This window comes from Leptodactylus fuscus, chromosome 5, assembly GCF_031893055.1.
Source record: "Leptodactylus fuscus isolate aLepFus1 chromosome 5, aLepFus1.hap2, whole genome shotgun sequence".
In the NCBI taxonomy this organism is placed as follows: domain Eukaryota; kingdom Metazoa; phylum Chordata; class Amphibia; order Anura; family Leptodactylidae; genus Leptodactylus; species Leptodactylus fuscus.
Window position 1 is genome coordinate 202002766 of NC_134269.1, and position 26759 is coordinate 202029524.

General features: G+C 45.5%; 1 protein-coding gene across 2 annotated transcripts in view; it reads left to right on the forward strand.

Moving 5' to 3' along the window:
• P4HA2 (prolyl 4-hydroxylase subunit alpha 2) overlaps positions 1 to 26759 on the forward strand; it is a 58626-nt gene that overhangs the window by 12610 nt on the left and 19257 nt on the right. For both annotated transcript variants that reach the window (XM_075275025.1, XM_075275024.1), the window contains exons 3-11: positions 2839 to 2935; positions 3947 to 4098; positions 12537 to 12674; positions 14160 to 14399; positions 15695 to 15894; positions 16101 to 16277; positions 22751 to 22821; positions 25346 to 25445; positions 26625 to 26678. In XM_075275025.1, coding sequence (XP_075131126.1) covers positions 2839 to 2935; positions 3947 to 4098; positions 12537 to 12674; positions 14160 to 14399; positions 15695 to 15894; positions 16101 to 16277; positions 22751 to 22821; positions 25346 to 25445; positions 26625 to 26678 — 1229 coding nt within the window. The remainder of the gene's footprint in view (positions 1 to 2838; positions 2936 to 3946; positions 4099 to 12536; positions 12675 to 14159; positions 14400 to 15694; positions 15895 to 16100; positions 16278 to 22750; positions 22822 to 25345; positions 25446 to 26624; positions 26679 to 26759) is intronic.

A 26759-nucleotide genomic window follows, 5' to 3' on the forward strand; every position in this document is an offset into this window, starting at 1 on the left:
TCCTTTAAAAATGGTTACTCGGGGGTATTATGTTATAATAGTATTATATGGTATGTGCTTAGGGCTACACAGTCGTCCCCCCCATGACCAGGCCTTTCACCTCTCCCTCTCTTCACTTCAGGCCACCATATTTGACAATGTCTGCATGTGTGGATGTTTTCTGTGGTATATACAGGAGTGAAGAGGACTGAAGTATATGGGGAGGGGTGACTGCGTATCTACATGTCTGGTAAGAGATCTGTATACAGAGTAGGAGGTTTTCATTTAGGGTCTTTTTGATCTCCCTTCACAAAAGTTGGCAAGTATTTCTATGGGGATAATGTCACTCCTTAAGGAGACACCACCTATTAGGTGTGTGGAGACTTATACAGCCATAGTCGCTCCACTGCAAGGGATCATGGGAGGAATATGCAAATCTGTCTCCCAAGATGTAAATAGGGAGACAGTGCCTCTGTTATGCTGCCCTCTATAGGAAGCACCCTGAACATCATGCCCGACTTTCCCAGATGCTTCCTATAGAGGGCAGCATAACAGAGGCACTGTCTCCCTATTTACATCTTGGGAGACAGATTTGCATATTCCTCCCATGTTCCCTTGCAGTGGAGCAACTATGGCTGTATAAGTCTGCACACACCTACATGGTGGTCTGTCCTTAAGGAGTGACATTATCCCCATAATCTGGTCTCTCAGCCTCTCACTTCTACCAAGTCAGTTCCCTCTGCGCTGGGCTGACTAGGTCCAACCAGACCGAAACGGCCGTCCGTACCTGAGAAACTTACTTGGTATAAAACCCACATTATGCAGTAAAGGCTTCTGGGAAAGTCGGGCATGATGTTCAGGGTGCTTCCTATAGAGGGCAGCATAACAGAGGCACTGTCTCCCTATTTACATCTTGGGAGACAGATTTGCATATTCCTCCCAAGTATTTCTACAGATACTATTCAGTCAAATCGGCAGCCATTGAATACATGGCTATACCTAGTCTTATAGTGTTTTTTGTTTTGTTTTTTTTTAATGTAGGTTGTAATCCCCATATAGTGATCACAATGTACATTTTTTTGTCAGTATACAGTATCTTTGTAAAATAAGAGGAAACCCACGCTAACACAGGGAGAACATCCAATCTCCTTGCAGATGTTGTTCCTGGCGGGATTCAAACCCAGGACTCCAGCGCTGCAAGGCTGCAGTGCTGAGCCACCGTGTTGCCCCATTGTAGTGGTTTCCTGTTTAAGTTAATAGAGGAACATCCCCTAGTTAAAAAACAAAACGGGCCCTCTTCAGTAGTATGGGCATTTCTGCTATCTGTTATTTTGGATATCCACCCCCCGATCTTCATCGGCCGCTCCCCTCTGCCAGTCCCTCCACTGGCTACCAATAGCCCAGCGAATTGAGTTCAAGCTACAAACACTAACATACAAAGCCATCCACAACCTGCCCCCTCCATATATCTCTGACCTCATCTCCCGCTACCTGCCCACGCGTAACCTCAGATCCTCCAATGACCTCCTACTCCGCTCTGCTCTCATCCACTCCTCACACAACCGTCTCCAAGATTTCTCCCGTGCATCCCCCATACTCTGGAACTCCTTACCACGACACATAAGACTGACCCCCACAATCACAGGATTCAAGAAGGCCCTGAAGACTCCCCTATTCAGGAAGGCCTACAACCTCCAATAACACTATCACCTCACTGCCATCTGTACAGTCTCCCCCTCTCCTTCTGTCTCTACCCCCTTCCCCCATAGATTGTAAGCCCTCGCGGGCAGGGCCCTCTATCCCACTGTGCCAGTCGGTCATTGTTAGTATTATATCTACCTGTATATTCTGTGTATTGTATGTAACCCCCAAATGTAAAGCACCATGGAATTAATGGTGCTATATAAATAAATAATAATAATATTCGGAACCTCTTCTCCACCACACATTGGCGCGGGATTAGCCGCTGTGCCACATTTTCCTAACCTTAGATACATTTATGTTGCTGTTCTATTCAACTGACTGATCCCGTCACCACACATTAGTGCCGGATCCTCGTATGGCGGCGAGCTGGATGACATTGAGATGTACCCTTCTATTAGAGTTGGCATTTGTTGTCCTTTCCATCATGCCATGGGCACATAATTGTCAGTCTGTCAATGTAGGCACTTCCGTTTCCTTGCCATATTTCTGTTCTCGTCTCCACATGCATTTGTGAGAACCGTCTTCTTCTCTTGAAGGCTCTAAAATAAGCTTGATCTGTTTTGTCTTCTGGTATAATAAATTAGAAGGCTCAGCTTTTCCAGGGATCAAGCATAGAAGCCACTGCACTCTGTTTTTAACATTCTTGTAAACACAATGTATTTCGAGATGTCTGTGGAATATATAATATATTCTAAATATATACGATCCATGTCTGCACCATCTGCCCCATAGGCTTAGAACAGAATGGCCGGGTGTATATGTGACCACTGCACAACTCCTACTCAGTGTGGGCGAGGGAGATGTGAGTCAGGGGTGTGATTGATCAATGAGGATCACTAGAGGTGGGACCACTATTCAGAAAATTGGTGATACAGTTTCTTTTCTTTTGTGGCTAACCTCTGGGATAATCTCCTTAAGTAACCAGGTTATTACGTGGGTGGGAGGGAGTCTCTAAAAGGTTGGCAAAGATAGTTGACAAGAGGGAGAGAAGCCAGGAGTAATTATATATAGACACAACTTCAGGCTGTGCGCCCGACCATTGCACACGCAATATGGCGGACAGGAAGAAGCTTCTGTTTATACAAGAAACCAGAAATCTGGAGCAGGCAGTTCACATTTCTCGTTTTTGAAATCTATTTCTGCTTTTTTTTGTAGGTCAGATGACCGACCTCATTTACAAGGAAAGAGACTTAGTGCAGTCCCTAAAAGAGTACATACGAGAGGAAGAAGAACGTCTTTCTAAGATTAAAAGGTATGTGGATATGGATAAAGATGGTGTATTCATTCATTCATTCATTCATTCATTCATTCATTCATTCATGCATTCTGGAGCTAAATCTTAAAGGGGTTGTCCCATCTCAAGGATCCTATCTATACCGATAGCTTATGTAAATTGAAGGTTTTTCCTAAATATATTGCTTTAGAAAAGCTGCTTTGTTTGCCTGCTATGTGAACTTATTCCTCCCATTGTTTACACAGCGTTGCTATAACCACGGACCTGTGTGATAGGGCAAGTGACGTCACTTACTCAGTGAAGGCAGGACAATCAGCTCAGCTAATATACTAAACCAATATTAAGTACTCTAATAGAGACATACAAATTTGTTACCCAGAGTGAAGAGGGACTAAAGGAAACTCCTTTCAGTCGGTAGGACGTAGCATGTTCTTACATTACATGTCACTTTAGTTTAGTGGTCATATTCACTAGGGTTGAGCCAATCTTGAGATTTCAGATTGGATTTTAAAATCTGATCATCTTCCAGCCGATCGCGATCGTGAAATATGCTCGTTCGGGATCCGATCTTTCCCAATCGCTCAACCTCATTAACGATATATACATGAATGGGGTTGAGCCGATCTTGAGCTAACCTCTGACCTCGATCCCGTTGGAAAAGATCGGGACCGGAATTCCGATCGCGATCGTGAAATTTACTTGATCGCCGATCGGAATCCGATCTTTCCCGATCGCTCAACCCTAATATTAACGCTAGGTTCACACTAGCGCTGTCTCTCCATTGTTTAGGTCTGTTTGGGACCTGAACAAAGGAAAGGTGGACTGCTAAGACAATGGTTTCTCAAGCGGAGCCCAACACTATAATGGGGTCAGTCGTCTTTAAATTGAAACCGATTTTTGGCAGGCTCGGAAGGAGTCTCAGTGCAGAGGTGAATGTAGAAGATGTTTTATGTATATACAGTGTGTGTATATATATATATATATATATGAGGAGATGGATTGAATCCTAAATATGTCCTTATCTTTCAGCTGGGCTTCTCAGGTAGAGGAGCTCACAGGTAGATCTACCTCTGATCCGGAGGGTTACCTCGCTCATCCTGTCAACGCCTATAAACTGGTAAAGCGGCTAAATACCGAATGGCTCTCGCTTGAGAACTTGGTGCTTCAAGATTCAACTAAAGGTAAGTAGTACCGATCTTTAGCATTAAGCTGTGTCTTCAAGGAGACACTCTCCTCGAAGGATGACTAAATCTGTGGAGTCACAAGCTGATTTTTCTGCTGAGTTTAAGAATTAGTCATCTGCCTTCTTTTTCATTTTTATGTAGGAAATAGATTAAAAACACAACGGCGGCTGGATTTTATTACAATAGAGGAATGGTATTTTTCCGTCCATATTCTTTTTAGGTAGACGATTTTTTTATACAGGATTTCTTAAACGTGAAGATGTGTCATGGCTCAGTAGTAGTGTGTGCACATCGTGCATTTATTTGGTGGTCGTCACTTTATTGAAAAGGGTTCTAACCCCCCCCCCCTAAAAAAAAAAAAAAAAAAAAATACACCATGCAAATAATCTTGTATAGGTCTTACTTTCATCTTCATGCATAATATGGTCTCCAGCCCATTTCGCTGTAACTTGGCTCACACATCTAAATCCTTAGAGGTTTTGCAAGCACTGTGACCCCTTTCACCGTCTGCTTTCTAGTGGCTGTCCGATGTAACTGCAGCTTTGTCCTATAGTATAAAACATGATGAGGCTGTCATTGTATCACAGATTATAAAACAAACCATGTGTGATATAAATAGTGAAGAGGTCACTGCACGTTCACAAGCATTATGGATCCTTCAAACAGCTGATCAGCAGGGGTCCTGGGTATTTGACGCCCACAGATCTCTTATGGATAACTTAATATATCTTATTGATATATTAAGTAACTGGAATCACCCTTTAAAGGTGATTATATATATCCCACTATTATGCCCCACAGTGGCACAATGGACTGTGGGGCATAATAGAGGTTGCAGGGGCCACAGTGGACCCTTCAAGCTCTATTATGCCCTACAGTTGCCCACCCAACTATTATGCCCCAGAGTTGCACACCCATGAACTATTATTATACTTGGGGGCCTTTTCAGACCCCGAGTATAATAATCGGAGCCCCAGGGGAGATGAGGGAACATAATAAACAATGTTACTCATCTCTCCAGAATTGGATGTTAATCCTAGCAAGCTTCGAGCCTATATGGTAATGTCCCAGACATCATGTGGTCTGAAATATTACCGTATAGGCCCAAAGCCTGTGCTAGCAGTAAAAGCCTGTGGCCATACAGGTCCAAAGCCTGTGCTAGCAGTAACAGGCTATTATTAGTAGCACAGGTTTCGGGCCTATATGGTACTGCTAACACAGGCTTCCGCAGCCTATAGTAAGAGAAAGCGGGGGAGGCAATGAGCAGACCCAGGGAGGTTGGTGAAACAAAAAGAAACAAACAAAAAGAAAAGTTATTTTACTTATCAACCTTGTGTTGCTCCCGCTGCCACCTCCTCTTCTCCCGGCAGTAAGACGTCTGCGTCTCAGCGTAGGCGGGATGACGCCGCCTGCGCTGAGACGCAGAGATCTAAACCAACGCAGGAGAGGCCACTCGGGTTGTTTTAAGAGCGGCCGCTCTCCTGCGTTAGTTTAGACAAAAAAAAAGTAAAAAAAAAAAATCGCCAGGGCTGCCGCCCCCCTCCGCAGCGCCGCCTGGGGCGGTCGCCTCACCTCACCTCATTAGAGGTGTGGCGCTCTTTGGGTGCCCACTGTGCCATAACTCACTATGATGCAGTGACTTCTATTAAACACAGCTGTATTCAGTTTGGGAAATAGGGCCCATGTGCAGACATTGTTTTTTCCCCCTACCTCCCTCTTAGGCCGGGTTCACACGGAGTTACGTGCCGCGAGATTTGGCACGTAGACGCCGCGTGACCCTTTGCGTGCCGTACACGCTCCCATTGAGTTCAATGGGAGCGGGGAGCGTATGCGCCGCGCTAGTTTGCGGCCGTGCATTTATTCACGGCCGTAAACTAGCGCGGCGCATACGCTCCCCGCTCCCATTGAGCTCAATGGGAGCGTGTACGGCACGCAAAGGGTCACGCGGCGTCTACGTGCCAAATCTCGCGGCACGTAACTCCGTGTGAACTCCCCCTTACTGTTTAACGGAACTACTAAAAGGGCCAGAAATTTAAGAAAAATTTTACTCGCCTCTCCCTGGACCTATTTGCAGCAGCTTAATACAGTTCTCTCAGCTGTTTGTCAGGTGACCGCAGAAACGTCACAGCAGTGACATGCCAGGGGTCGCCACTGAGGCCTGTGATTGGCTGCGGCCATCACTTGGCCCAAATTGGGCATCAGTGCTGATGTCAGCCAAGGACCTGTCAATGGAAGACTTGAGCTGCAGCATCAGACCTTTCCTTATATGACCAGATCCTTTATTGTTCCATCCAGTACTATAATGAGGATGCTTTGTGCTGTGGGAGTTGTCAGTTATCTTACCCTGGGTATCTTTCCTCAGGTAGCTTACCCCAGGTCGATTGTATAGTCAAATTGTTACCGGTAGCCATCTATTATTATTCTATGGTGCATTGTGAATTTTTAGAACATGTAGTCCTCATACAGTCTGCACAGTGTTGGCAGCACTTCCATTGGATACACGGAAGTATATGATGTTGAAAACAAGGATGCAATGTCTTAACATCATGTGATCAGTAGACAAACTTGTTTGCTGACTAGTCGCTGCCATGTTTACATGGGAACAAAAGTTAAAGGGGTTTTTCCATCTCAAGGATCCTATCTATACTGCTAGTTTATGTGGATTTAAAGGGTCTCGATCATTTGGAAAAGTCATTTTTAACTAATCATATACATGCATAGCCTTTAGAAATGCTATTCCACACCTACCTTTTGTATGTAGATTGCCTCAGTGGTCTTTGAATAAGCTAATGAGCTTCAAGCCAGAACAGGAAGTTCCCAGCAGCACTCGTCCCTGCTATTATCTCCTATTTCCTGCAAACAGGAAGCTGAGTCATCAGCAGCAGCAGCCTGTGCTGTATACACCCATAGGAAACAATAGCAAAGAGGGTGCATGATGCATCGTGCACCAGTCTAATTAGCATATGAATAAAAACGGACTTATTCAAAAACTGCTGAGGCAATTTACATACTACAGGTAGCTGTGGAATAGACTTTCTATAGGCTATGCAAGGATGTGATTAGTTAAAAATGACTTTTCCCAATGATAGAGCCCCTTTAAGACTTTTCCTAAATACATTGCTTAAGTAAAACTGCTTAGTTTGGCCGCTATTTGAGATTATTCACTTCATTGTTTATACTGCGTTTCCATAACCACAGACCTGGGGATGATCTTATCTCTCCGCCCAGAACAAGTGATGTAGCTTACTGCTCTCAGGAGGGGAGGGGGAGCTGAGTGCTCGGTGATTGTAGTTCTGATCTCTTTATCTCTCTGCCCAGGACAAGTGATGTAGCTCTCTGTTCTCAGGAGGGAGGGGGAGCTGAGTGTTCAGAGCTTGTATTTCTGAGTGCTCTATCTCTCTGCCTAAGTGACATAAGCTCCCTGCTCTCAGGAGGGGAGGGGGATCTGAGCACTCGGAGCAGCTTGTATTTCTGAGCTGTTTATCTCTGGCTCTTCCAGTTATGAGTCGTCTAATTGAATTTTACTGATAAGGGCTGAGACAGGGAGTCCATTAAACACAGACCTAAAAGTGAGTATATTGCAAGCTGACTCCTGGTCCTGTAGTATGTAAGTTTGGGATTCTCATCACCTAACAAATCCAGAATCCGCTTCATGTTGTGCACCTTCCAGTGATACTGTGCTAATTTATTTACAACCATCCCTCATTACTGACTGCAAACATGTACTGCCACGAAGAGACCTAGAAGAGCTGGCTTTGTCTTTGAGACAGCAAGTGAAATCTCGCCCACCAATGTACTGAGAAAACCAGGAAGTGAACAGAGCAGACAGCCTGCAAGGTGGTGAACAGGCGAGTTGAGAATGTTGGTTCATGTGATCATCACCTGTGTATTTGTGACCGTGCACATAGCATATGAACCAACTGGATCCACAGGGGTCAAATATCTACATGATGTTATGACCTAGCCCATTGGGCCTCCTCAGATGGGCAAGGTTTAGGCCTTGTGGAGGCCTCTCTATATGGTCACCTTTAAAGGGCCTTTATCTTATTATGATGAATAAGTGAGATGGATATAAGAATCCATATAGTGACCACACATGATAAATCCAGTAGCCATTGACCAATGAATATTTCCATAATAGGTTATACTCTAGAGGGCTCCTAATGTACAATACAACCTCGGATTAATACATTTGATCTCTTTTGCTTCTGACCTCTATATTACAGTTACAATGAAGTATAGGCCAGATTGTATGGCTCATGAAATCTTACATGAAGAAGACCACAAGGAAAATGGCTCATTTAGCTTCTTGCAGTGCTGGATAATTTTTATTGCAGTATTAAAGAACATTTCTCCAGGGCTTTTATTCTAGACAAGAATGCATGTTCCATCTCTTCTTGGCGGGAAGAGCATGTACGAGAACGCGAGTCTGCAGAGAGACGCTACAGTAATTACTTTCACATAGACCCAAGCCATGTTTCTCTGCAGCCCCGGTCTGCTTTAGCTGTTAGATTCACAGACCATTTTTATAAGCCAAAAGTTAGATCATGTTCTGGAGAATTGGCTGGAATATTCCTTCCCCTGCCATCCTTTGCCACAAGGGATAATTCCTGACCTTCATATCCTCCTTTTATTTTGCCGCCAGCATATTGAAAGCAGCTTTCTAAACTTGGATCGTTGTATCCGGCTTTAAGCATTGAGCGTTTCGGACTAATTTCTTCCAGCCGTAATGTAAACCGATGGAGTTTACTAACTTGACAGACACGCTGCATAAAGTTTCTCTTATTTCATGTATTGGCCGGCCTGGTTTATAGGAATCATTTACTATGGAATGTAAACACTTGTAGCGTTAACAGGCCGGGTGTTACTTTTACGGATCTAGTAGTGTAAATGGGCCCAATGATACAATAACATATGGGCATACAATATGAGCTACAATATGGCCTAAAGATGTGTAGCCGTTACCTAATCATCTTGTATCTAAAGCTAAGCCTACACTGTAAGTGTCAGATAGCTCTCCCTATACACATGCCGAGTGTTCATGTGTTCTCAAAGGAAATAGAGGAATAAACCAGCAGGTTATCTCCCTGAAATTCTACAGTGCAGTTTTTATTTGACCCCAATGTGCGCCAAATTAACAGAATCACAACCGAACAAGGCAACAGCCGTTAAGTCGGGCACAGAGAGGGAGAGGAAAGCAGAGAAGAAGGGGGGGGGGGTAAAAGAAGAAAACAAAAAAAAATAAAACGGGAGGGGGGAGACATCCACAGTCAATCCATTGTCCGCCAAGGAACCTCAGCCAACCAAGTCTCTGTATGTCTGAGTACCATGGAAAAGAAGCCAAGGCATCCAAGCATCCATATAGACCACATGTGCATCTCGAAGAGAGGCGATGAGATCTTCCATAACCCTGCTAGCCTCCACCTTACGGACCCATTGACGGAGGGAGGGTTGGACGATTTCCACGGTGCCAGGATACAGGCGCTGGTGGTATTAAGCATATGACGCAAAGAGGACCTACGATAGGTGCGGAGAGGGAAGTCCGAGAGATGGAGCAAGAAAAAGGCCGGAGTGGAAGAGAGGGGAGATTGGAAGATCTGACAAAGCACCTTGTGAAGTTCCTCAGATCAGCACACTCCCAAAAAACATGCAAAAGGGTCCCCACCTCCGAGCCACAGTGCCAGCAGGTAGGGGAGGAGGACGGATAAAATCGATGTAGTTTGGAAAGGACATGATACCACCTGGTCAAGAACTTGTAACCTACAAGTAATTCTGCTAGAAGTAATTGTAAAATGGCGAATAAAACCCTAATATAGGAGATCCAGAGACATTGGACTCCACATCCAGGTTATGATGCGGCTAAAAAGAACCCTGGCACAGAAAGGGAGAAATCTGAGCACGATCTCTCTAACTAACATCCCATTAAGAATAATAGAAACAGGTAGTCAGAAGTAGATAGACTCTATATACTTATTGTGAGCAGTCATTAGTTGCAGACTCCTCTCTGTGCAGTGTACAGGCAGAGAAAGCGGTCTGTTACTAGAGACCCTCCCCTCCCTGTGTTATTGTCTTTGAGCTTCTTGGTTTTTAAAGGCTGATTTGCCCTAGTAATAGGGAGTGAACAGCAAACTAGGAAAGAGGGAAAAACATAGTGGCGTCCTCTATCTATGTTGTCATATTATTCCCTGTGTTCAGTGTGTCGGGTGCCATTAGAGCTGGGTGTGGAAACGTAGTAATGTATGGTATGTAAGCCTGGGAATCCATGCCCCAATGTGCCAAGCGTCTCAGTGGAACACTGAAGAATACTCAAGATGATCTGCATTGTTGGGATAAAATTACACAACACAGTTATAACTATGCTAGTGCTTAAATACCGTACGTGTCACTGCACCTTGTCTAATAGTAATGTGGGAGCCATACAGGGACATGGCACATTGAACATGGTGTCTGATCTGCTGGCAGTATGTTATAGAGCCAGCCTATTAAATCCATGTTCTTTCTAAACATATTGGACGCACTCTCTGCAGGCTACCAGCCTGCTTTATATGCACTTGAAAAAGGGCTGTTCGCCCGAAACGCGTTGCGCTTAAGTATTAAAATTTTTGGAAGAATACATGTTCGGTTGGTTTGTGCGCGCTCCACCCCACTCCTCCACCACCTGATTGGTCTTTGACCCTGAAGGATACCTGTACACTGTTTCATTACGAGCCTCCGCTGACGCACGGGGATTAGCTGCTGCCACCAGGTTTGCATTTCTACGTGTTTTTAGTGTTGTGACTTTTCACGGCAAGGTAAGAGGCCTTAATTTGGCTTATTACCACATCAGCACTGGGGTTACTACACCATATTGGCGCTCGGTGTCTCTCTCTTTTAGCTTTTGTTGTATGACTGCTCGCAGGACTTTTCTCTCTGCCAATTTTAAGTGGAACCTGGGATGGAGTGTCTGAATGCTAGTGTGAACCAAGCGTTGGCTTGTGTTGGAATTTAGCTTCCACCTTAGATTCCCAGACAAAGCACTTTCTGTTCATTTGCAAATGAATAAAACACCAGTTTACATTAAATGGAGCGCCAAAGCGGAATAGCAGGGGTATATTTTGAAACTTAAAGGGATCCTATCACTGGATACCCTTTGGTTCTGACTAACGCGTAGGAATAGCCTTAAGAAAGGCTATTCTTCTCCTCCCTTTAGATGTCGTCTCTGCGCCACCGTTCGGTTGAAATCCGGGTTTTCTTCGGTATGTAAATGAGTTCTCTCGCAACACTGGGGGCGTCGCCTCTATCTTCTTCTGATATGGCCTCTCCCTGTGTCTTCTTCCGTCCTGGGTTTCTGTCCTCTAGGCCTCGGGCAGAGCCGACTGCCCATGCCCGGGCCACAAGCAAATGGCCACTTACACCAGTTTACTGTGTAAGTGGTCATTTATTTGTGGCCTGGGTAGGCTCAGTCAGCTTTGCCTGAGGCCTAGAAGACTCCAGAAGAAAGAGGCGTCACTGCAGATTTTTCTCGCAGCATTGGGGATGCCCCCCCCCCCCCCAGTAGTTTTAAAGCGCTGAGGACCGTCCCCAGTACTACGAGAGAACTCATTTGCATACCGAAGAAAACCCGGATTTCTACTGAACGACGGTGCGGAGAAGGAAGGTAGGGGACGAATAGTCTTTCTTAAGGCTATTCCTACGAGTTGCGGAGAAAAAAAGGGTATCCAATGATAGGATCCCTTTAAGATTCACCTCTACAAAGTTCTACGATGAGGTGTATAACTACTTTACTGCTCACAGACTACCTTTAATTTGCCACGCAGAAATAGGACTACATGAACAACATAGAAACAGAAGCCAAATGCTCCCAACAGATCCCATTGTCTTAAATGGCTGCAGTTGGGGCTTCTGTCACTTTTATGATGTGGTGGTGATATTTTCCATAATCTGCCTCCTGACCATAAGACCATAAATAATGTAGATTAAAATGTCCTAGGAACAACGCCCGCTATAGAAATTTCTTTCCCCGGTCTGTCATGTGTGATGATGCTTCCTGTCATACATCATTTCATCTACAAGCTTTGAAAGGCGTCGTCTTATGCTCTTTCAGGGTCCTGTGAAGTTCAGGACATGATCAGACATGGTTGCATGTCTTATTACTGCATTGCTTTCCAGCATATCTGAAGGGGATTCTCTGAAACAATTCACTTATTAATTTCGGGTTATTAGAAACGCAATGAACAAGGAATCCAACACCTGTTAAGATTTTCTTCATGACCTTGCATAGTTTTACGTTTTCTATTATATGAAGAGATTATTTGCTGTTTTAGTAAAGCATTTCACAATGAAGTCTATAGTTGATCCTTAGACACCTTATGTCAACACTTCTATTACTCATCCCATCCGTAACTCCTGCGTTGTTCCCATTTGTGACTCATCACTGCGTTTCGTCTCCGGTTTAGGTTTTATTGCGAACCTCACCATACAGAGGGAATTCTTTCCAAACGACGAAGATGAGACCGGAGCAGCCAAGGCATTAATGCGTCTCCAAGACACCTACAGGCTCGATCCAGATGTCATAGCAAAAGGCGTGCTGCCAGGTTTGTGCTCCGGATTAGTTCTCATGTGACATGAGCTCCTCGCCGGCCGAATGGTACTTACATTAGAGGGAAAATCTTTCCAAAATAAGGAATTCCCCCTATTATTTTGCATTTTAATGGTATCCAGTATTCTAGATGCAAAAAAGAAAGGATAGGCCAGCACCACTAAGCAACAGATTGGGATGCTACGTGTGTGTCAAAAAAAAAAAAAACAACTAAAGGCACAAACACTAAAACGCAACCAATAGAGCACACGGAAATTAATTTATAATAATAATACATTTTATTTATATAGCGCCAACATATTCCGCAGCGCTGTACAATTTGTAGGGTTCAAATACAGACAGAAACATAACGAAGAACGTCATTTCACACAATGGGGCTGATGGCCCTGCTCGCAAGAGCTTACAATCTATGTGGTAGAGGGGGTGACACAAGAGGTAGCAGGGGCGGCATTGCTTATACAGTGGTCAGATAATTCTGTAATAGAGGTGACTGTCATTACACAAACATAAAACCTTATGAGCCGTCACCAGTCGTGTCCTTTAACATGTGAATGGAGCTTGGACCTATAAAGTTATCCTGAGATGGCATCATATCATGTGTGGAAATGTGGGAGCGGGGACAGAGGAGGGTTAAATTTTGTCGATTCTAATTATAGTACGGAAGGGTTTACATTAGGAATTGGGATAGGCCTGTCTGAAAAGATGCGTCTTTAGTTTGTGTTTGAAACTGTAGAAATTGGGAGTTAATCTGATTGTCCGAGGTAGAGCATTCCAGAGAAGTGGTGCAGCTCGGGAGAAGTCTTGTATACGAGCGTGGGAGGTTCTGATAATAGAGGATGTAAGTGTTATGTCATTGAGTGAGCGGAGAACATGGGTTGGGCGGTAGACAGAGATGAGGGAGGAGATGTAGGGAGGTGCGGCATTATGGAGAGCCTTGTGGATGAGTGTGATAACTTATTCTATAATGAATAGGCAGCCAATGTAGCGACTGGCGTATTTTGCTTTTACCGGGACACACAAAAGTCACATACATATTAAAAACAATACAAAGATAGAAGGGACAACTGAAACCATAAAAGTCCACCCAATAGCACCCTTAGGGCGGGTTCACACCTTCGGTTTAGCCAATCCAGACAGTTTCCGTCTTCTGCCCTGCAAAACTGGACAGGAGACGGAAACCCGGCGGTCAGCTTTCAAATCCATTCACTTGAATGGGTTTGCAGAGGTGACCGCCCGCGAGCGTCTTCTGCCTGTCCGCCGGGAAATCATTTTTTTAGTTGGACATGGAGGAATTTGTGTCCGGTTAAAAACAAAAACTGTTTCACCACAGAGAGGGAGAAGACTGTCCTGAACCTCTCACTGGCACTGGCAATCTTGACGTGGTCATGAATAGTAATATTCATTGTCTATTATTGAAACCTGTTTGCTCCCATAATCCTTAGTTCCTCTTTTAATCCTATTCTACGGTTTTCTATTTTAGGCAGTAAATATGTCGCATCCTTGTCTGTGGATGACTGCTTTGGCATGGGGAAAATCGCCTACAATGATGGTGACTATTACCACACCGTTCTGTGGATGCAGGAAGCTCTGAAGCTCTTGGATGAAGGAGAACAGGCCATCATATCTAAAGTGGATGTTCTTGACTATCTAAGTTACACTGTTTTTCAGCTGGGAGACATCCATAGGGCGGTAGAGCTCACAAGAAGACTACTGGCACTAGGTGAGGAAACACTTCAGCTGTAAGATTATCCGAGATTGTGCAATGTTGTAGCACAACTGATGTAAGACCAACTGATGTGACCATAATACAATTTATGGTCGTGTCATCCTACTAATATTATAAAGGTGAAAGTATGTGTGTTTGGATGTTTGTGTGTTTGGATGTTTGTTCCTCAATCACACCTACATGGGCAAACGGATTTGTCTGAAAATGCGCACATACATACCTTGGGTCCCGGATTGAACGATAGGCTACATGGAATTCCCGTACACCACCGCAATTCCCTCCTGTTCCCGGTGCTTCTCACAGTTCAATTCGCTGCAGGACCTGGCATGCTGTAGGACCTGGGATGACGTCATCCCAGCCCTTTCAGCAGCTCACCTGATTGGGTGCCGCTTCTCTATGTGGGCGGAGTCATCCGGCCGCCGTCCACACCAACATGGCGTCTCAGAGGTCCGGAGCGTCCTGCACAAGGGCCTCTACTCTGGAGCAGCGACAAGTCCATACGCTGCCCCACCTGTGTGGCCTCACCACGGGACCGCAGTACTCTGCCGCGGCCGGACAGGGGGTCACCTGTGCCGCGCTCTGGAACGCCGGTTCGGCCAGCTGTCCCGCAGCGTCGGAACATCGGTGCACGGGAAGCCCAGGGTGTGGTGAGGACGGGGCCACAGGTTGGTAGGGGGAAAGGGGACACACGGTCGGCAGGGTCTGGTGGGGGGAACAGGGGGCACAGGGTAGGTAAGACGGGGAAGTGGGCATGGGGTAGGAGGAAGGAGTGACCACATGGGGAAGCGGGTAGGGACAAAGGGGGGTGGCGGGCACCAGGAGGGAGACCAGGTAAAGAGTTCCAGCGGGCGGGGGGCACGGGGTAGGTAAGTTGGGGGTAGGGGGAAAAAGGGGGCATGGAGTAGGTAACACGGGAGAAGGGGGCATAGGGTTAGGGGGGGGGAAGGGGGCACGTTCCTGGGGGGCAAAGGGGCACGGGGTAGGAGGAATCAGTGACCACATGGGGAAGCGGGTAGGGAGAAAGGGGGGTGGCGGGCACCAGGAGGGAGAGGAGGTAAACAGTTCCAGGGGGCCGCAGGGTGGGCCCCGAGGGTCCATGGACCCACAGGTGTAGGAAGGGCCCGCTGCGGACACAAGGCAAAGGAGCAAGCCTGCGCACCGCTCCAGGTGGGTCCCGTAGGGGATCGGGGTTCCGCGGACGAAGTCACGGGTAAAAGCTAGTAAATACATATATGTAATTCTGGTTTATAACAGTTTTGTTGTTGTTTTTTTTCTTCATGCTTCCATAGATTCTAGCCATGATCGAGCTGGAACAAATTTGAGATATTTTGAGAAACTACTGGAGAAACAGAGAGCAGAAGAGAAGACTAACAAGACGGCAGACAAGGAACCTGCCACCCCCAGTTCTGGTGTCTACGCTAGACCCCTGGACTACCTGCCAGAGCGTGACACGTATGAAGCCCTGTGCCGTGGAGAAGGAGTGAAAATGGTAACTATAACAGATTGACACTCGTCTTGAATGATAACATACCGCCACATAGAGCTGAGCGCACACGTGTGTGAGCTTCTTGGAAAGATAGCTGTCGATCGAGCAAACTCTGGTCTGACATCTGTCCATGATTAGCTCATGTTTGTGTATTTATAGCTAGAATATTCTGGTATTTTTACTGAAACACCCTCTGGTCTCATTTTCAGACTACTCGAAGACAGAAGAGACTTTTTTGTCGGTATCATGATGGAAATCGGGATCCTCTCCTGATTTTGGGTCCTATTAAGCAAGAAGATGAGTGGGATAGTCCATATATAGTGCGTTATTTGGATGTTTTGTCCAACGATGAAATCGAGAGAATTAAAGAGCTTGCTAAGCCAAGAGTAAGTAAATTCATATACACAGTGAATGGAGCAGGAAGCAGACAGCTCTGTTCTCTCAGATACACAGTAAATGGAGCAGGAAGCAGACAACTCTGTTCTCTCACATACACAGTGAATGGAGTAGGAAGCAGACAGCTCAGTTCTCTCAGATACACAGTGAATGGAGTAGGAAGCAGACAGTTCCGTTCTCTCAGATGTACAGTGAATGGAGTAGGAAGCAGACAGCTCAGTTCTCTCAGATACACGGTGAATGGAGTAGGAAGCAGACAGCTCTGTTCTCTCAGATGCACAGTAAATGCAGCAGGAAGCAGACAACTCTGTTTTTTTCAGATATACAGTGAATGGAGCTGGAAGCAGACAGTTCTGTTCTCTCAGATACACAGTAAATGGCGCAGGAAGCAGACAACTCTGTTTTCTCAGATACACAGTGAATGTTGCAGGAAGCAGACAGCTCTGTTCTCTCACATACACCGTGAATGTTGCAGGAAGCAGACAGCTCTGTTCTCTCAGATACGCAGTGAATGGAGCAGGAACTAGACAGCTCTGTTCTCTATGTAGTGGTAAACCAGGTTATTGTAGAGTAGCTTGATTTGTTTGAATGGGCCCAAAGCTGCAGTGACTCCGTTCAGCCACTTCTTTCTATATCATCTGCTTAGAATGGCTGGATGATGGAGGTGCTGGGTGTCAGATCCTCACCGATCTGATTTTGATGATCTCTCCGTAGGAGATCATACGCGTCACTCCACTGGTATGGGTGCATGAGTAGACCTCCAACCCATTCAGTACTGTAGAGAAAACTCGGCACTCCGTGAGTTTCGGATATGAAAAATGTACAAATGTTTTCGATGTCACAATGCAACCTTCATCAGACACTAGAAAAAGAAACTATATAGTAGTGAATAATTAATAAATTACATTGATAGAATAGAAAAATCTGCAAGAGAACGCGCATACAAGGTTACATACCCCTCATGTAGACATGAACGAGGGAAATTAATATATACATAAATAGTACAGTGCTGCAATGGCACTGAGTTCTGTGATGTACCGTATATACTCGAGTATAAGCTGAATTTTTCAGCACAGTTTTTGTTCTGGAAAAGCTGACTCGAGTATAAGCCAAGGGGGGCTTATACTCGAGTCAGCAAAAAAAAAAAAAATATTTATTTTTTTTTAGGAGGGGGTGGGGTCTATGACCAGCCGCAATATCAATGTATAGAATCTCCCATAAAATAGTGGGGGAAAAAAGAAGCTTTAAAAAAAAAAAATAAAAGTTGTAAATCCCTCCTTTCCTTAGAATACATGCAAAAGTAGAAAATGACTGACACACATACACATTAGGTATCCCTGTGTCTGACAGTGTCCGGTCTACTGAATATAGGGGATCTGCGGGGCTACTGTTCTGTCGGGAAAGGGTTAATAGGAGCACTGCAGATCCCCTATATTCAGCCAGGCTGAATTCCAAGTGGGGGGAAAAACCCAGTCCTCAAGCTCAGGGAAGGGGCAGACAGACAACCAAAACACCCCCTCCCCTTCCCCAGCATCTACTGCACCCAAAAACTCCGACCATTTTAATTTTTGAAATTTTCCAGTAGCTGCTGCATTTCACCTCCTCGGCTTATACTTGAGTCAATAAGTTTTCCCATTTTTTTGTGGTAAAATTAGGGGCCCTCGGCTTATATTCGGGTCGGCTTATACTCGAGTATATACGGTAGGTTGAAGAGAAATGACATGAGATAACACACAGAACTAATCTATGATATTTACGCGTTATGTATTTTCCGGACTATAAGGCGCACATAAAATACTTTGATTTCCTCAGAAATCGAAAGTGCGCCTTATAGTCCGGTGCGCCTTATATAAGGCTTGAAGCGGCGGCACGCGAGGAGTTAAGCGGCGGCACGCGAGGAGTCAAGCGGCGGCCGCCGGCAAAGTCTGCATGCCGCTTCCATACATTGCAATGGGAGCGCGCTATTCAAATAGTATTCGTTCATCTCTAACTATTTGAATAGCGCGCTCTCATTGTAATGTATGGAAGCGGCATGCAGACTTTGCCGGCGGCCGCTGCTTACAGAGATTCTACTAGAGATGAGCGAGTACTGTTCGGATCAGCCGATCCGAACAGTACTCGCTCAACTCTAGATTCTACCATTAAAAGAACCTCTTCCCCCTAACCACGTCGGAATAGCCTTAAAAGACTATTCGTCTCTTACCTTTCCCATAGCCAGCGCCGCCTTCTCCCTGAGCTGTGTTCGCGCCTTCCGTGTCGTCTTCTTTGGGCCTCATGGATAGAGCCTGCGAGAGCCTGTTAGAGCCGACTGCGCATGCGTCATCCATGAGGCCCAAAGAAGACAGAGACGGAGCTGCGGAAGAAGGCGGCGCTGGCTATGGTAAAAAGGTAAGGAGATTATTCCGACGTGATCAAGAAGGAAGTTCTTTAACTCCTCGTGTGCCGAGCGCTTCCATTCATTTCAATGGAAGCGTACCATTGAAATGAATAGAAGCGGCTGGCACGCGGGGGGTTAAGCGGCCGCCGGCAAAGTTTGCCGGCCGCCGCTTTCAATCATATAAGGCGCACCGGACAGCGCTGCGCCTTGTAGTCCGGTGCGCCTTATATATGGACCTAGGCAGGACTATAAGGCGCTCATGGGTAATGCGCCTTATAGTCCGGTGCGCCTTATAGTCCGCAAAATACGGTAGGTACTATAGTGGTGTAATAGATTAGGACACAACAGATCCAGATTAAAGAAACACCCGCAGTGCCAAGTTTTCTCTACACTATCCCTAGGATAGGTCAACAATATTTTTAGCCCAGGAAACACCTTTAAAGAGGACCTTTCATCAGATCAGGCACAGGCAGTTCTATATACTGCTGGAAAGCTGACAGTGCGCTGAATTCAGCGCACTGTCGGCTTTCCCGATCTTTGCCCCGGATAAAGTGCTATCGGTCTTGGTACCGTAGCGCTTTACAGTCAGAAGGGCCGTCCTGACAGTTAGCCAGGAACGCCCTTCTGCCCAGCAGTGCCTATCGCGCTGTACAGTGTGAGCGGTGAGGAACACCCCCTCCTTCTGCTCACAGTGCACGTCCATAGATGAGTATTATCAGGAGGGGAGGGGGCGTTCCTCCCCGCTCACACTGTACAGCGCGATAGGCGCTGCTGTGGAGAAGGACGTACCTGACTAACTCTCAGGAATGCCCTTCTGACTGTAAAGCGCTACGGTACCAGGACTGATAGCTCTTTACCCGGGGCACAGATTGGGAAAGCCGATAGTGCGCTGAATTCAGTGCACTGTCTGATTTCCAGCAGTATATAGAACTGCCTGTGCACAATGAGCACAAGACAAGTTAATGAAAGCCCAAACAAGGATCTAAGTCATTTCACTTTTCTTGGAAAAACCGTGTCGCATTTTTTCCACCTCCCATTGACTTCAATGGGAATCTGCCTGAAGATGGGGCATGTCGCTTTTTTTTCTGCTAGCTGAAAAAAGACACTAAAGGAAAAAAACTACTAGTGACTCCCATTAAAATGAAAGGGAGGTAAAAAAAAACTCTGTGTGAACATACCCTAATATGAATACATGCGGGGCAACTCGGTGTCTCAGTGGTTAGCACTGTAGCCTTGTAGTGCTGGAGTCCTGGGTTCGAATCCCGCCAGGAACAACATCTGCAAGCAGTTTGTATGTTCTCCCCGTGTTTGCGTGGATTTCCTCCCGTTCTACAAAGACAAACTGATAGGAAGAAAAATATGAATAGATGTGGAGACCAAACGCTTGTCTGTGAGAGCCCCAACAATGGAAATTGTAAAGTGAAAAACCGTATAATGGGCACTGCTAGAGTCCCGTATACTGCCCCCATTTCAGCAGTGCTTGTATCCCATAGATCAGCGGCTGACAGTACGTGGACAAATCTTTGTGATGAACTTTTTATTTAATTCACCAAACTATTCCTGCCAAGGGAAATCGGAAAGTCAGTTTCAGCGAAGTTGGAAGAGCAGCTCTACAATTTTACTTTTATTCTTTCCATATTGTTAGCCTTCCTTGCAGCTGTATTTTCTGGCTTTTAATTTCCATAATCCGAGAACAGAAGGCTTGTGCTTTCCGTGTACACTCAGTATACTGGAAAAATACTGCGACTGGAGAGATTTACCTGCGACGGCTTTGGAGAACTTTCCGATAAGCGGCTTTATGTAATGATTGGGAAGCGTTACCGGATTACATTATATAAGACTGGTATACGGTAGAAGGAGAGGCAGGGAGACCAATCGGTGCCATTAGTTTCAACACCCAATATGCTAATTAGCCTGTCTACTGTCAAGTGGCTGGTCCTGTGCTGGAGCCGTCCAGCTAAAGGTAGAGAGGCTGTTAGGGCGAGAGAAAAAAATTCCAATTGTGCTGGAATTAGAGGAGCCGCGCCTATTAACGGATACACAGAGCTGGACTTAGTGAAAGATCTTCTTTAATATCATTGTGATGAGAGAAATCCTTTAATATCAGAGGACACCTACGTTTACATAAGTAGTACATTCTGCTAAGTAATGCTTTGCAACCAATACTGTTTGTACGGTGCCAACTAAAATTGTAGATCCAATGTTAAAGGGATCCCATCATTAAAATGCTATTTTTTCTGACTAACAGCCTTAAAGTCTATTCTTCTCCTACCTTTAGATGTCTTCTCCGCGCTGCCGTTTGGTAGAGATCCCGGTTTTCTTTAGTATGCAAATGAGTTCTCTCGCAGCACTGAGGGCGGGCCCCAGCACTCAAACAGCACTGGGAGCATCCCCAATGCTGTGAGAGAACTCTCCAACGCAGCCTCCATCTTTGTCTGGAGTGGCCTCTTCACACATCTTCTTCCGGCGATGCCATTGGGCCTCGGGCAGAGCTGACTGCAAGTGCCCGCTTATGCTCTGTACTCCATTGAACTACAGGAGCGTACTGCGCATGCGCAGTATGCTCACGTAAGCGGCCACAAAAAAATGGCCAATGGCATAGCCGACTGCGCATGTGTAGAAGTTTGACCCCAGCGCCGGAAGAAGACGCAGGAAGAGGTCGTTCCAGACGAAGATAGAAGCGGCGCTGGAGATTTCTCTCACAGCATTGGGGACGCCCCCAGTGCTGCGAGAGAACTCATTTGCATACCAAAGAAAACCAGGATTTCTACTGAACAGCGGCACGGAGAAGACATCTAAAGGTAGGAGAAGAATAGACTTTCTTAAGGCCTTTCCTACTTGTTAGTCAGAAAAAATAGCATTTTAATGATCGGATCCCTTTAAAACACTGTGGAAAAGTAGATGGATCTGGGAGAGTTCTGCTTATTAAAAAGCGAAGCCGTGTTTTTCGTCCCGTTTGCAGTGGCCAGATATGTTTATTCACCATGACAACTGACCTACGGGATGAAAACCACATGTATGGCCAAATTCCACGCTATTAAGATCAACTGATTCAAGCGATGATTTGGCAATAAAAAAATGTATGATTAAATAATAGTGCCAGACTGGAGACAAAACACTAGCCAAGGCTTTACTATTGCGCTCCCGTAGGCGTTTGTCACGTCAACAAACTTTGCATAGAGGAATAGTTCTTCTCCATAGGAAAAGGAAAATTTTCGCCTCTATTGGCTCTATTGCTTATGTGTGGCCATGCTTTAGGTTTTTTGCATAGAATAATGTAGAATAAAACATAGACCTGCCAGATCCCAATAAATCCAGTAGGTTCTGTAAACCTCTACTTTCTTCCCCAGGAAAACGTCTCTGTCATGGATCCATAAGAAACGAAATCCTTGACACCAATCTGAACAGAGCATTACATAGAATCACAATAAAAAACTTTTTCAGCACAACAGAACCGATGTCTTATTTCCTTATTTTCTTTAAAAAATAACTTTTATTTTCAAATATTAAAACATCCAAAATGCCTTTGGTATAGCACCAGACACAAAACAAAAATAAGTGGTAAACACAGACACAGAAAAAAACTTACGGCATATGTGTGTACGGCATTAGGAGCTAGCCTACGCGTATCGGGATGCCTGTCCCTTACTCATGGCGATATGAGTAATATGAGATATATCGCCATGAGTAAGGGACAGGCGTCCCGATACGCGTAGGCTAGCTCCTAATGCCGTACACACATATGCCGTAAGTTTTTTTCTGTGTCTGTGTTTACCACTTATTTTTGTTTTGTGTCTGGTGCTATACCAAAGGCATTTTGGATGTTTTAATATTTGAAAATAAAAGTTATTTTTTAAAGAAAATAAGGAAATAAGACATCGGTTCTGTTGTGCTGAAAAAGTTTTTTATTGTGATTCTGTATCGTGACCTTAACCGGAGGAAGTTTTTTTCTGGCACACAGAACCGCAACTGAGTACAATGAGATAAGATGCATTGAGCTGTGGACTCTTGTTTTGTGCTTGTAGAGCATTACATAGGGCCTGGTTAATATACGTGATGATTTATTATTATTTTAATATTTTCCAGCTAGCGAGAGCGACGGTTCGTGATCCCAAAACTGGTGTTTTAACCACAGCCAATTACAGGGTATCTAAAAGGTAAGGAACAACTTGTTTGCTCTGAATGCCAAATGGTTATTAAATAGTGCTGTGACGTGCCGTGTGTGAAGAGGTCACTGCTGAGGCCCGGGTCACATCTGCGCTCAGGCCATTCTGTTCCCTTTTCTCTCCACACATTTGGTGCGGTAACCACACATACCCCATTATAGTCTATGGATTCCAGGGGCTTCCTTAAGTAACCGCTTTTTTATGCAGGTAGGTTTCCGTTTCGGGGGGTCCCCAAGCAAACCCAAATGCAGATGTGACCCGGGCCTGAGGCCTGTGGTTGCAATGGCCCCCTCACACACAGTGCACGGGACCTCTATATAAACAAATGGAGCTGCCGACTGTGGAATGGGCACAGGGAGAGTGAGTGCGAATAGGAACTGGACAACCCCTTTAAATAGGTGTTGCCCCGTTGATTCTGGCTCAGTTGGAATTTTTTTCTGTAGGCCACGTAATTCCTGAGCAGGGAGAGTAGATAAGGGCCTTAGACACTTCTGAAAATGAAGAGAACGGAGACAGACTTATCACCTCAGATTTCTTTTAATTTTTATCATCCTCCGACTCCAAAATTGAAGCGGAGTGACTGGTACTACAGGTTTGGGAGCTAAGCAATGCCAAAATCGAGCAGGGTGTTTATATTTTTCAGTGTTTCTGAACTGGCGCAAAACCCGCCTGGGACCGCTCACCTGACAGTCTAATTTATAGCATTGGCTGCAGATACTAACGGCATTGTCTATTCAGGGACCGTGAGAGCTATAGGAAAAATCCCAACTGCACTGGAGTCAGTGGAGGGCCATCTACCTTGTATTTACAGGGGTTCTATCATTAGAATCCTGTTTTTAGCTTAAACCCACGTCGGAATAGCCTTAAGAAAGACTATTCTTCTCCTACCTTTAGAAGTCGTCTCCGTGCCGCCGGTTGGTATATATTCCCGGTTTCTTCATTATGGTAATGAATATTCTTACAGCACTGCGGGTGATCTCCAGCGCTCAAACAGCACTGGGGGCAGTCCTGGGCGCTCAAACAGCACTGGGGGCGTCCCTGTGCTGCGAGAAAACTATCCAGCACCGCCTTCTTCTTGTTCTCCACCTCCACTTCTTCAGGAAAATGGCCAACTGCCCATGTCCGTCAGCCATTTTCCTATGGCCTCTCCCGTTCAGCCACAGGAAAATGGCGATGTACACACATTTGGCGCTGTTTGAAGAAGACGTGACGGGACAAGGAAGAAGAGGCGAACAAGAAGAAGGCGGCACCCCAGCTGATAGCAGGAGTTGCAGCGCTGGCAGTACACCATACACCTCTTCTCCATGTGCGAACACACTGTAACTCCATAACAAGCAACTTTCTTTACAGTAGATGGAATATACTTTGGGCCGCTTGTCCACTTTGTGATCTCAGCTCCCTTGGCTGTATAAGCACTCAGCAGAGAATGGAAAACTTTCTGCATTAAAATCTGTTTGTTATGGTCGCTATTCCCCATAAACTGCAACTTCTCCAACCCCTTTTATAGGCAGCCAATATACAGACAGCGTTTTGGATTGTTAACATTGTAGCTAGGGCCGCTTTTAAATTTTTTTTTTTTTTTAATTTTCCTGATCCTTTCTTGGATACTATAGTACACGACATTTTACATTACAAGACGCCAACAGCGCTCAACAGACTACATTGACTATCATAGTTGGATTTTCATCATGGTGTTATATTACAGGAAAAAAATTCTGTTTTGTTTTTTTTTCCAAAATGTATGTGTAGGAGGTTCCGAACAGCCTCTTGCATGTGAACATAGCCCGTGTCAGGGTCTGGGGTTGCTAGGTGTGGTGGCATAGACACACAAGTCCAGTTTCTTTAGTCCAAACAAAAGTTAAGTTTTATTTTCACTCAAAAAAAGGCAGTGTAGCAACAAAAGGAAACAATACAAAAATAAATCCCTGCCCGGCTAGGCACTAACTAACATAGAATAGGTTACCTCACCTAGAATAACAGAAATCCAAAAGCCAGTAGAATCATTCAGGACACAGCTCCAAGAATATGACCTCTCTGTTTGTTCCCCAGCCAAGCTCTGCCAAAGTGTTGCTGCTAGAGCTGGCTTCTTAAGCCTCCTTGATGAGCAGACTCTCTGCAGCTGCTGGAACATCCCCAAAGTGTGGACTGGAGGGGGGTGGAATGACAGGTCCCACTACCAACCTACCTGCCATTCCTAAAAATCCAGCTCAGTAACCGGAACTTTGAAATAGTCCTCTGCAGACAATAGGTACCTGGCCGGCCATCGGCTTACACTCAATAGTGTGGTATTAATCCTGATCCTAGTTGCTGTCTTATATGTCAAGTGAGTCTACAGAGTTCAGTCTTGTGCAAACCGATCATTGCATGATGCAAAGTGGTGCACTTTTCCATTATAATTGTTTCAGGATTTGCAAGGACACATTCAGATTTGCATTGAGAGCCACTGATTCCTATTAAATATTTGTATATATAATGCTGACCTATAAATCTAGGATGTGTTTTATGTTCTATCTAGTGCCTGGTTGGAGGAATACGACGATCCTGTCGTTGCTCGGGTGAATCGGCGCATGCAAGCTATTACCGGCCTGACCGTAGACACAGCCGAGCTGCTCCAGGTAAAATAAATCTAATAGAGACCACGACTGGCATGAGTTGTTGCAGGTTCTGGACTCATTTTTCTATGGGTCAGTGCCAAATTACTTGATGGGTATTGAACAAATTTATTAAAGGGTTTTAGGACTATCCCTTGGATAGCTGATCCCTCGCACAGGTCAGCCGTATGGTGCTGCTTCCTGTGCCCGATACTATACACAACCTAGGGCCAGAAGCAGGTGGCCGGGTGCAAGTACTGTGGCTCCGCTCCCATTGACTTCAGTGGTGGCTCCTAGGTTGTTCAGGGATTGTAGAGGGATTGTATCTGTAATATATATCAATATCTATATATCTTCATGCATAATGTACAATGCTTTAAATGTTGCTTACTCTTTTGGTATCCATTGCCTTATAGATCTGCAGTATGATCATAGCCTTAGGTAGCATTAAAGCAGGGGTGCTCACACTTTTTCAGCATGTCAGCTACTTTATAAACTGACCAAGGCAAAAGATCTACTACGCACTCCTTGGGGCGGGGGCGGGCGGAGCGTGAGAGCAGGAGACAGCGGCGTTCTGTGGCCGCCCAGGGATCCCCAGTGTCTGCTTGTTCACAATGCAGGCTGAGAGTTATCTCTGGACACTGGCAGGCTTGGGCTGCGGCAACCCCGCCTGCCAGTGTCCGGCGATGACTCTCAGCCTGCATTGTGAACAAGCAGCACCCCGGTTCCCTCCATCCCTAAGAGCGGGGAGCGCGTCTTCCCCCGGAGCTGCTGCTGCCCGCCCTGCAAGTGTCCGGAGTGCTTGTTCACAGCGCAGGCTGAGAGTCGACTCTCAGCCTGCACTGTGAACAAGCAGACACCGGGGATCCCTGGCTGCATCCCGTGATCGACCCATACGTCCTTTGCGATCGACCGGTAGATCGCGATCGACGTATTGGGCACCCCTGCATTAAAGGGTTCTTCCTGGACTCACTGCTGTGTGCTGCGCTGCTTCTATTACTTGAATAGGAACGGCATACATGTGCTTCTAGATCATAAGTAGCTTCCGCCATCCGGAGGCCCAATAGCTGATCTGTGTGGGGTCCCGGTGTCGGACCTCTACAGATCATTACTATGTAAATTCAATGTGGGGCCTCAAATCTAGCCGTCATATGTATTTGCTTTGTTTTATGTAAAATTCTAATATACATTTCCCACTGACAGGTAGCAAACTATGGCATGGGAGGTCAGTATGAGCCACATTTTGATTTCTCCAGGGTAAGTCAATTAAAGAATCTGCCATGTTCCTTTCTTTATTAAGATTTTTTCAATTTTTTTTTTTAATGATAACTTACTTTG